Source organism: Callorhinchus milii, unplaced genomic scaffold (genome assembly GCF_018977255.1).
Source record: "Callorhinchus milii isolate IMCB2004 unplaced genomic scaffold, IMCB_Cmil_1.0 Scaffold1132, whole genome shotgun sequence".
Lineage (NCBI taxonomy): Eukaryota > Metazoa > Chordata > Chondrichthyes > Chimaeriformes > Callorhinchidae > Callorhinchus > Callorhinchus milii.
Genome location: NW_024705873.1, coordinates 2,939 through 15,321, shown reverse-complemented (window position 1 = coordinate 15,321; position 12,383 = coordinate 2,939). Strand labels below are relative to the sequence as shown.

At 54.8% G+C, this 12,383-nt stretch overlaps 1 protein-coding gene across 1 annotated transcript; it reads right to left on the bottom strand.

Annotated features, from left to right (window-relative positions):
- Nucleotides 1-988: 988 nt before the first annotated feature.
- Nucleotides 989-11,940, bottom strand: LOC121852728 (dual specificity tyrosine-phosphorylation-regulated kinase 4-like; the record flags this gene model as incomplete). Its single annotated transcript, XM_042346612.1, has 9 exons — nt 989-1,250; nt 1,921-2,070; nt 4,762-4,879; nt 5,915-5,975; nt 7,473-7,645; nt 8,729-8,804; nt 10,428-10,566; nt 11,112-11,258; nt 11,804-11,940. Coding segments are annotated over 9 exons (1,263 nt in total), but the record flags the coding sequence as incomplete, so codon positions are not given.
- Between the last annotated feature and the right edge of the window lie 443 nt (nt 11,941-12,383).

The window sequence follows — 12,383 nt, the reverse complement described above, 5'->3', positions numbered from 1 at the left end:
TCTCACCAGGGTCGGAATTTAACCCACGACCTCCTGTGTACCAGGCGAGGTAGTCAACATCTCATCAGGGTCGGAATTTAACCCACGACCTCCTGTGTACCAGGCGAGGTAGTCAACATCTCACCAGGGTCGGAATTTAACCCACGACCTCCTGTGTACCAGGCGAGGTAGTCAACATCTGGACCCAAGTCACCTGAGACCCCAGGCAGCAGCATCTCGCCACAACAAACACAATTGCAACGTTCTGTTGAGTCCGCTTATTTATTAGCAACAACAATCGATAAACAAACAATGGTCTAGATGTATATGTACACATTATTACATTATAACTTTATCTTATCTCTCTCCTAACTCTTCACACGCACACGTGGCTAGGCAGGCTCTAGTCCATTGTGTGGTGAGTGTGGTGGTGAGTGCGGGTGGTGAGTGTGGGTGGTGAGTGTGGGTGGTGAGTGTGGGTGGTGAGTGTGGTGTGGTGAGTGTGGTGTGGGTGGAGTGTGGGTGGTGAGTGGTGTGGGTGGTGAGTGTGGTGGGTGGTGAGTGTGGGTGGTGAGTGTGGGTGGTGAGTGTGGTGGTGATGAGTGTGTGGTGTGGTGAGTGTGGGTGGGGTGAGTGTGGTGGTGAGTGAGTGTGGTGAGTGAGTGTGGGTGGTGAGTGTGGGTGGTGAGTGGTGGTGTGGTGATTGTGGAGTGGTGTGTGGTGAGTGTGGGGTGGTGAGTGGTGGGTGGTGAGTGTGGGTGGTGAGTGTGGGTGGTGAGTCTGGTGAGTGTGAGTGGTGAGTGTGGGTGGTGGAGGTGTGAGTGGTGAGTGTGGTGTGGTGGAGTGGGTTGTGGGTGGTGGTGGTGAGTGTGTGGTGTGGTGAGTGTGGGTGGTGAGTGTGGGTGGTGAGTGAGTGTGGGTGGTGAGTGGTGAGTGTTGAGTGTGGGTGGTGAGTGTGGGGTGGTGAGTGTGGGTGGTGAGTGTGGGTGGTGAGTGTGGGTCCACTCCGCTACTCTGCCGTGGGCCGCCCACCACAGAGCATCAGGCGTCTGAGGAGCGAGCGGACTGAGCGTAGCGCCCTGCCCACACGCGCCATGACCCCTCGCTCCCTTTCCTCCTTCTCCTCCTCGTCGTTGTCGTCATCCTCCTCCTGCGTCTCCACCACCTCCACCACCTCCGTCCTCTCTCCAAAGGTCTGGGTGAGCGGTGACGACGATGACGATGATGATGACGATGATGACGATGATGGGAGCTTCTTCTCCGGCTCCGCTCTGTGGAGAGAGATGCAGCAGCACCACAGCAGCGCGTCATCGCCATCATCAACATCAACATCGTCATCAACATCGTCATCATCATCGTCGTCGTCGCCATCATCGTCATCATCATCGTCGTCATCGTCATCATCGTCAGCATCGTCGTCATCAGACCGACAGAGACCCATACTCAGAGACCCATAGAGATCTACAGAGACCGATACTCATAGAGACCCACAGAGACCCATACTCATAGAGACCCATAGATCCACAGAGACCCATAGACTCACAGAGACCCACAGAGACCCACAGAGTCCCATACTCAGAGACCCATACAGACCCATACAGACGCACCGAGACCCATAATCACAGAGACCCATAGATCCATAGACCCACAGAGACCCATAGACTCAGAGACCCACACAGACCCACAGAGACCCACAGAGTCCCATACTCATGGAGACCCATACAGACCCATACAGACCAATACTTATACAAACCCATACAGACCCACCGAGACCCATAATCACAGAGACCCACAGAGACCCACACAGACCCACAGAGACCCACAGAGTCCCATACTCATACAGACTCATTCAGACCCACCGAGACCCATAATCACAGAGACCCATAGACCCACAGAGACCCACAGAGACCCACAGAGACCCATAGACTCACAGAGACCAACATAGACTCACAGAGACCCACAGAGATCAGAAGCGACTTGGCCATCTCAGCTGATAGCCGAATCAAGTTGGCTGATGACATCATCATCATCATCTGCATCGCGTGGACATTCATAGCGGCAGTCAAATACTCGAAGTACGTGACGCCGATTCTAAACGTGGAGGAGGAAATCTGGAGGACCCTGAGAAGAATCCACGCAGTGACCACCACGGGGACAGAAACGCAGACTGCAAATATACAGCAGCAGCAGCAGGCATCGTCAGGGACGGGATCGAGCCCACGACCTCCTGCATACCAGGCGAGGTAGTTAACATCTCATCAGGGTCTGGATCGAGCCCACGACCTCCTGCATACCAGGCGAGGTAGTCAACATCTCATCAGGGTTGGGATCGAACCCATGACCTCCTGCGTACCAGGTGAGGTAGTTAATATCTCATCGGGGTCAGGATCGAACCCACGACCTCCTGCGTACCAGGCGAGGTAGTTAAAGTCTCATCAGGGTCGGGATCGAACCCATGACCTCCTGCGTACCAGGTGAGGTAGTTAACATCTCATCAGGGTCGGGATCGAACCCATGACCTCCTGCGTACCAGCCGAGGTAGTTAACGTCTCATCAGAGTCGGGATCGAACCCATGACCTCCTGCGTACCAGGTGAGGTAGTTAACATCTCATCAGGGTCAGGATCGAACCCAGGACCTCCTGCGTACCAGGCGAGGTAGTTAACATCTCATCAGGGTCGGATCGAACCCATGACCTCCTGCGTACCAGGTGAGGTAGTTAACATCTCATCAGGGTCGCGATCGAACCCACGACCTCCTGCGTACCAGGCGAGGTAGTTAACATCTCATCAGGGTCGGATCGAACCCACGACCTCCTGCGTACCAGGCGAGGTAGTTAACATCTCATCAGGGTCGGGATCGAACCCACGACCTCCTGCGTACCAGGCGAGGTAGTTAACATCTCATCAGGGTCGGGATCGAACCCACGACCTCCTGCGTACCAGGCGAGGTAGTTAACATCTTATCAGGGTCGGGATCGAACCCACGACCTCCTGCGTACCAGGCGAGGTAGTTAAAGTCTCATCAGGGTCGGGATCGAACCCACGACCTCCTGCGTACCAGGCGAGGTAGTTAACATCTCATCAGGGTCGGGATCGAACCCACGACCTCCTGCGTACCAGGCGAGGTAGTTAACATCTTATCAGGGTCGGGATCGAACCCACGACCTCCTGCGTACCAGGCGAGGTAGTTAACATCTCATCAGGGTCGGGATCGAACCCACGACCTCCTGCGTACCAGGCGAGGTACACAGAGAGAGGCTCACCGTGGCTCAGCAGCTGCAGAGCCCTGCACTGGAGTGGTGCTGCTGCTGATGGTGGTGGTGGTGGTGGCCCAGTTGGTGGTGTCGGGCCAGGTGGTGGTGGTGGCCCGGGTGGTGGCGGTGGTGGGGGTAGCCCTGATGGGGGTGGGGGTAGCCCTGATGGGGGTGCGGGTAGCCCTGATGGTGGTGGTGGTGGCCTGGGTGGGTGGTGGCAGTGGGGGGTGGCCCTGATGGTGGTTGTGGTGGGGGTGGCCCTGATGGTGGTGGTGGCCCTGATGGTGGTGTCTGTGGTGGCCCTGCTGGTGGTGGGGGTGCCCCGGATGGTGGTTGTGGTGGCCCTGGTGGTGGTGGCTCGGGTGGTTTGTAGCCAGCTGTGAGCCAGCGCCTGTTCAGGCGTCATCCGGAGATTGGGATCCCATCTGGTGGTGGCAGGAGACGCACACGCGGTGGACAGGGGCAAGGTGAGAAGATGTGACAGGGTGGGAGGTGGGGGGAGAGTGGGGAGATGGAGAGGGTGGGGGGAGTGGTGGTGGGTGGTGAGTGGGTGGCAGAGCTGTCAATCCGCACGGTTTATTCCGTGTTCTTGTGCAGAGAGATTGAGTTGTCAGGTTATACAGAGTGTAGCCGTTTCAATGCTGGGTAACGACAAGAATGTTTGTGTCTATTTGTTAGTGTTTGTTCCTTGTGATGGGACTTTGCAGGATGTACGTTGAGATGTGTAAGGATCACGGAGTGATCAATAAAGGTCTGAGTTGCGTCTGTAGTAAGGTAGGGCACTGTTAAGGTGTTGACAGGTCTGGGATGGTGAGTGGGGATGAGTGAGTGGGGATGAGTGAGTGGGGGGTGAGTGAGTGAGTGAGTGAGTGGGGATGAGTGAGTGAGTGAGTGGGGATGAGTGAGTGGGGACGAGTGAGTGAGTGGGGATGAGTGAGTGAGTGAGTGGGGATGAGTGAGTGAGTGGGGATGAATGAGTGAGTGGGGTTGAGTGAGTGAGTGGGTGAGTGAGTGAGTGAGTGGGGATGAGTGAGTAAGGGTGAGTGAGTGAGTGGGGATGAGTGAGCGGGGGTTAGCGGGCAGGGGTGAGCGGGCGGGGGTGAGCGGGCGGGGGTGAGTGAGTGAGTGGGGATGAGTTAGTGGGGATGAGTGAGTAAGGGTGAGTGAGTGAGCGGGGGTTAGCGTGCAGGGGTGAGCGGGCAGGGGTGAGCGAGCGGGGGTGAGCGGGCGGGGGTGAGTGAGTGAGTGGGGATGAGTGAGTGAGTGGGGATGAGTGAGTGAGTGGGGATGAGTGAGTGAGTGGGGATGAGCGAGCGGGGGTGAGCAGGCGGGGGTGAGCGGGCGGGGGTGAGCGGGCGGGGGTGAACGAGCGGGGGTGAGCGAGCGGGGATGAGTGAGTGAGTGGGGATGGATGAGTGAGCGAGTGAGTGAGTGGGGGTGAGTGAGTGAGCGAGTGGGGATGAGTGAGTGAGCGAGTGAGTGGGGATGAGTGAGTGGGGGTGAGCGAGGGGTGAGTGTGGTTCGTACTGGAGGCAGCGGCTGACAAAGTCCACCAGCTGAGGGTGGTGTCCCTGCAGTGCGCGGTGCAGGGACAGGCTGCCAGGTGGACGCTGCTGGGACACGTTGTAGGGGAGACCCTCAGGGTCTGCAGAGAGACAGAGAGACGCACGCAGAGTCACCCGCCAGCACGTCGCCCACATACCCAGTCAGACACTTGACTACCCACCTTCATATACACCTACATACCAACTCACCCACCCACTCACCTACCTACTCACCTACCCAACCACTCGCCCACTCACCCACCCACTCACCTCCCCACCTACCTACCCACCCACTCACCCACCCACTCACCTACCTACTCACCTACCCACCCACTACCCACTCACCCACCCACTCACCCACCACCCCACCCACTCACCCACCCACCACTCACCTACCCACCCACCCACTCACTCACCCACCACTCACCCACTCACCCACCCACTCACCCACTCACCCACCCACTCACCCACCTACTCACCTACACACCCACCTGCTCACACACACCCACCTATGCTTCCTAGCGACCGCTACAGAAAGCCCCAAACCCCACCCCACCCCCCACCTCCGGCATATTCAGAGACCCCCCCCCCCCCCCCCCAACCCCCCCCACAAAAGAACCCTATAAGAGCCTCCCTGCCACCCCAGCTAACAAGACGGAATGGGTTACGTCGCTGGCGCCAGCCTGCCCGAGCCTTCGACTCACCAAAGTAATTTGACCACTCATCCCCTTAACTACCCACCTTCCTATCCACCTACATACCAACTAACCCACCCACCCACTCACTCACCCACCCACTCACTCACCCACCCACCCACTCACCTACCCACCAACTAACTCACCCACCCACTCACCACCCACCCACCCACCCACTCACCTACCCACTCACCTACCCAACCAACTCACTCACCCACCCACTCACCCCACCCACTCACCCACCACCACCACCCACTCACCCACCCACCCACCCACCCACCCACCCACTCACCCACCCACTCACCTACCCAACAACTCACTCACCCAGCCACTCACCCACCAACTCACCCACCCACCCATTCACCCACTCACCCACCCACCCACTCACCTACCCATCCACCCGCTCACTCACACGCCAGCCTGCCCGAGCCTTCGACTCACCAAAGTAAAGTGTCCTGTTAGGGGCTTCGTCCACCATCTTTGTCGGGGGCATGCCCAGGATCTGCACGTGGTTTCAGACGAAGACAAAAGGAGGAGGAGGGGGAGGAGGAGGAGGAGGGGGAGAAGGAGGAGGAGGGGGAGGAGGGGAGGAGGAGGGGGGGTTACAGCCGGTGTAGCCTCAGCGGGCCCATTGTGGCCGTGAAAGGGAATCAAATTCTATGAGTATGGGTCTCTGTGGGTCTGTGTGGGTCTCTGTGGGTCTCTGTGGGTCTGTATGGGTCTCTGTGGGTCTGTATGGGTCTCTGTGGGTCTGTATGGGTCTCTGTGGGTCTGTATGGGTCTGGGTCTGTATGGGTCTCTGTGGGTCTGTATGGGTCTGTATGGGTTCTGTCTGTATGGGTCTCTGTGGGTCTGTGGGTCTGTATGGGTCTGTATGGGTCTCTGTGGGTCTGTATGGGTCTCTGTGGGTCTGTATGGGTATGTATGGGTCTCTGTGGGTCTGTATGGGTCTCTATGAGTATGGGTCTCTGTGGGTCTGTATGGGTCTCTATGAGTATGGGTCTCTGTGGGTCTGTATGGGTCTCTATGAGTGTGGGTCTCTGTGGGTCTGTATGGGTCTCTGTGGGTCTGTATGGGTCTCTGTGGGTCTGTATGGGTCTCTGTGGGTCTGTATGGGTCTCTATGAGTATGGGTCTCTATGAGTATGGGTCTCTGTGGGTCTGTATGGGTCTCTATGAGTATGGGTCTCTGTGGGTCTGTATGGGTCTCTATGAGTATGGGTCTCTGTGGGTCTGTATGGGTCTCTATGAGTATGGGTCTCTGTGGGTCTGTATGGGTCTCTATGAGTATGGGTCTCTGTGGGTCTGTATGGGTCTCTATGGGTATGGGTCTCTGTGGGTCTGTATGGGTCTCTATGGGTATGGGTCTCTGTGGGTCTGTATGGTCTCTATGAGTATGGGTCTCTGTGGGTCTGTATGGGTCTCTATGAGTATGGATCTCTGTGGGTCTGTATGGGTCTGTATGGGTCTCTGTGGGTCTGTATGGGTCTCTATGAGTATGGGTCTCTGTGTCTGTATGGGTCTCTATGAGTATGGGTCTGTATGGGTCTCTATGAGTGTGGGTCTCTGTGGGTCTGCATGGGTCTCTATGAGTATGGGTCTCTGTGGGTCTGTATGGGTCTATGAGTGTGGGTCTCTGTGGGTCTGCATGGGTCTCTATGAGTATGGGTCTCCGTGGGTCTGTATGGGTCTCTATGAGTATGAGTCTCTGTGGGTCTGTATGGGTCTCTATGAGTGTGGGTCTCTGTGGGTCTGTATGGGTCTCTATGAGTGTGGGTCTCTGTGCAGACCAACAGAGACCCATACCCATAGAGACCTGCCTGCCCACCCACCATACCCACCGTACCCACCCACCATACCCACCCACCATACCCACCGTACCCACCCACCATACCCACCCATCCACCTTACCCACCCACCACCCACCATACCCACCCACTATACCCACCCACTATACCCACCCACCAAACCCACCCACCATACCCACCCACAGCCCGTACCTCGATGCAGCAGTGCAGGTGCTCTTCGTAGGTGCGCGAGTCAAAGAGAACCTTGCCGGTGGCCATCTCGGCCACGGTGCAGCCCAGCGCCCACATGTCCACGGCACACGTGACCTGGTAGCCCAGCGGCAGCTCCGGGGACATGTAGGGCAACGTCCCACCCACGTTTTGGGCTGCACAACAACAACAACAGCAGCAACAACAATGACAACAACAACGACAATGAATATGAAGTATAGGTCGTCCCAGATTGTCTTCACCAGAGGTACCGTGACCCCACCACTACCACAACCACTACCACTACCACCACCACCACCACCACTACCACCACCACCACCACTACCACCACCACCACTACCACCACTACTACCACCACTACCACCACCACCACTACCACCACCACTACCACCACCACTACCACCACCACTACCACCACCACCACTACCACCACCACCACTACCACCCAGAGGTCGCAAACGGGTTTTGATTCCTTACCCGTACCCGTACCCGGCCGCACCAGGGTCGCAAACGGGTACCTGTACCCGAAACCCGGCCGGGTACGGGTAGCCGTTTGCGACCCTGGTGCGGCCGGGTACAGGTATGGGTAGGCCGTGAGTCACCGGTGAGTCACCGTTTGTCACTCATTTCCCAACGTCTTGTCTCTTCTCACAATTCAAGTTCCTAGAATTAACCCACCCGCGCCTGCAACATGGCTTCATCCCAGGAGGTCGCAATCGGGTACCCGATACCCGTACCCTACCCGTTACCCGGCCGGGTACGGGTACGGCCGGGTACGGGTACGGGTAGACCGTGAGTCACTGGGTGAGTCACCGTTTGTCACTCATTTCCCAATGTCTTGTCTCTTCCCACAATTCAAGTTCCTAGAATCAACCCACCCGCGCCTGCAACATGGCTTCATCCCAGGAGGTCGCAATCGGGTACCCGATACCCATACCCTACCCGTTACCCGGCCGGGTATGGGTACAGCCGGGTATGGGTACGGGAAACCCATTTGCGACCCTGGTGCGGCCGGGTACAGGTACGGGTACGAGGGGTAAGGAATCAAAACCCCTTTGCGAGCTCTGCAGCACAGCGGGTGGCGCTGTGCAAGTAGCGAATTGGAGCGTCCTGGTCACGTGACGCTGAACCTCACTGAGTGGCTGCGTCGGGTGGCGGCGGGTCGGACGACACAACGTTGACATTGACGCGAACTAACCCTGATAAACAAAAATCTCCACGCACGCAAAGCCACTCACAGTGAGACTTCAGGTAGCAGCTGCACCCGAAGTCGGTGACCCTCACTTTGCCGGCCGCCGTGAGTAGAATGTTGTCCTGGACAAAGGGGGAGAGACGGAGAAAGAATTAATTCTAGATTTGAAGCTTTCGTTACTGCAAGGATTCATATTCTTAGGTTTTTTCGGTAAAGTCACGTAGGTAAAAAATTTAAATTAATAAAAGTAAAATAAAATAAAAATAAAAAATCACGACGTTTCGGAGGCAACACAAGCTTCCGTCTTCAGGTGGAACCGTCACAACCACGACAGCTGTATCAAGTAAATGAGAGATTACAAGAGATACCACTCCGTTTATATAATGGTTGAGGGGGGAAGGGCCAGGAACGGCACACTTTTTATTAATATGGTAAGGTGAGGCTTAAGACTAAGAATAGACTGCATAACAAAAGACTGAGCCTGTATTATGGAGAGGTGCGGTTTGTGACTAACGCCTAGCCTACATAACAAAAGTGTGAAAAAAAGAAAAACTAAACCTGGTAAAACAAAACTGGCTGTCTATCAGAAGGAATTCCACTCTGTGAGGTTACAGCAATAGAGTGTCCAGCCAGTAGCGGGTATGTCAATCAAAGTGACGCATTGACACCCACACGGGCTGCAGGGTTTTGGTGGTGCATGTTGTTGCTGCCATTTATTGTGAAAATTTCGTCACAGTTCCTATGACCACTGTTTCATTGCTTTCATGGCTTTATTTTGGTGATTTCGAAAAGTGTATTGGTTTAGCCATGTTTGTTTGTGATCGCTGCAAAGTGTGATCCGTGTTTTGATTTGGTGTGCTGATCTTAAAGGGGCATTGAAAAATGTTGACACTTCGACTGATGCTCCTGCTGTTGTGGAGTGACTCATGCAGCCAGCTATGGCTGCAGGGTTTGGTGGTACATGTTGTTGACGTCGTTTATTGTGAAAATTCGGTCACAGTTCATATGATCACTGTTACATTGGTTTCATGGCTTTATTTTGGTGATTGTATTGGTTTAGCCATGTTTGTTTGTTGTAGTACAGAGTTAGACTGATGGCCTTAATCTAAGTTGTCTTGTGGATGTTGTTGTTGTTTGACTTGCATCCCACTGGGATTTTTGCACACAGCGTTGGTGTACGGTGTTTTTTTCTGCAATATTTTGCTGTCTTTTCTTGGATTTTCTGTTTGCACTCAGTCACATATTCACTTTAAGATGTTTTCTTGTTCATGTTTTTGTTTTTTGTTTGTTGCGGTTGCACCCGTGACCCCACCACTACCACTACTACCACCAACACCACCACCACCACTACTACCACCACCACCACCACCCCTACTACCACCACCACCACTACCACCACCACTACCACCACTACCACCACTACCACCACTCCCACCACTACTACCACTACCACCACCCCTACTACCACCAACACCACCACCACCACCACTACCACCACTACCACCACTCCCACCACTACTACCACTACCACCACCACCACTACTACCACTACCACCACCACCACTACCACCACCACCACTACCACCACTCCCACCACTACCACCACTACCACCACTACCACCACCTTCCTCCAGATGGACGGAGCCAGCGCATCGACCCCGCGATCAACAGCGGCCGGGCTGCCTCGGCGCCAGCTAACCGAGTCCCCGGTGAGAGGGTGCGATCACCGCCCCCGCTCCGCTCACCGGCTTGATGTCCCCGTGGACGATGCCCCGTCGCTTGGCGTACAGCAGGAAGTCGAGGATGGTCCTGGTGTACTCCCTCAAGCGCCTCACGCAGATTCGCTTGATGCTCCCTTTGCTCATCACGTCGTAGAGGCTCTTCCTGTGACGACGACAACGACGACAAGGACGACGATAATTGGGTTTTTACCCTTCTATCTGGCAACAAAACTGACACCTTCTAGATTTGAAGCTTTCGTGACTGCAAAGATTTATATTCTTAGGTTTTTTCGGTAAAGTCACGTAGGTAAAAAAAAAATTTAATAAAATAAAAATAACATAAAAATCACGACGTTTCGGAGGCAACACAAGCTTCCGTCTTCAGGTGGAACCGTCACATAACGACAGCTGTATCAAGTGACATTTAATTTGTCTTCACTTGATACAGCTGTCGTGCTGTGACGGTTCCACCTGAAGACGGAAGCTTGTGTTGCCTCTGAAACGTCGTAATTTTTATTTTATTTTTATTTTACTTTTATTAATTTAAAACATTTTCCCACGTGACTTTACCGAAAAAACCCTAAGAATATGAATCCTTGCAGTCACGAAAGCTTCAAATCTAGAATTCCGAAATAAATCAACTATCAAGCGGAGCAATGGACACGCACGTGGGTGGGGGAGGGGAGGTAGGGGGGGAGGTTCGCGTACTTCAAGAGCTCGACGACGAGGCAATTGTGTCCGCGGAATTGGAACGTGTCCAGGAGCCGGATGACTCCGTAGCGCTCATCGCTGGCCTTGCCCTGCAGCTCCTTGGTCACCTCCAGCTCCGTCCTCTGGCGGGACGCTGTCGAGGTGCTGCGTAGAGGGAGGGGGGAGGCCACGAAATCAACGGTGACTCTGTGTGGGTGACTCTGTGTGGCTGACTCTGTGTGGGTGACTCTGTGTGGGTGACTCTGTGTGGGTGACTCTGTGTGGGTGACTCTGTGTGGGTGACTCTGTGTGGGGGGGTATGTGTGGGTGACTCTGTGTGTGGGTGACTCTGTGTGGGGGGGTCTGTGTGGGTGACTCTGTGTGGGTGACTCTGTGTGGGTGACTCTGTGTGGGTGACTCTGTGTGGGTGTCTCTGTGTGTGTGTCTCTGTGTGGGTGTCTCTGTGGGTGTCTGTGTGGGTGTCTCTGTGGTGTCTGTGGGTGTCTCTGTGGGTGTCTCTGTGGGTGTCTCTGTGGGTGTCTCTGTGGGTCTCTGTGGGTGTCTCTGGGTGTCTTTGTGGGTGTAGTTTGCAGCAGTTTTACGGCAGTTAGCATTTTGTCAGCGAGTCCATAGTCAGTGGCCGTGTTCACGGCGGTGCCTCCAATCGTTTGATGATTATTGTCCGAGAGCGCGGGCAACCGCGGACTCACCACAAGGGCAGCGACAGCATCTTGACGGCCACGAGCGTTTTGGTTTTGTGGTCGAGGCACTGCAGCACCAGGCCCTGGCCTCCCTCGCCGATCAGCTTCTGCACCTCGTAGCGGTAGTGGAGCTGCTCCTTGCGGACCTGGGGAGGCGGAGGAGGAGGCAGGGACCGGTAGTCAGAGTCGTCGCAATCGGAGCGCCTGACGCTCAATGGTGGTGGCAGCAGCGGCAGTCGGGGCTTCCACGGCCGCCATTTTCCACGGCCGCCATTTTCCACAGTGGAGGTTTCTTTTCGTTTGGGTGTTAGATTGCGCGAATGTTTAAATGTTTCGTTAAACTACCGAATGCTTCAATCTTAATATGGAGCTTTCGTGACTGCAGGAATTACTCTTTGGTTCTTTCGGTAAAGTCACGTATAAAGATAAAATAATAAATTAAATAATAGCATACGACGTTGCAATCGAAACGTTGTATGCAATTATTTAATTTATTATTTTATCTTTATACGTGACTTTACCGAATGCTTCACTTGAAGCTTTTGTGACTGCAGGAATTAATATGTTTGGGTCTTTCGGTAAAGTCACA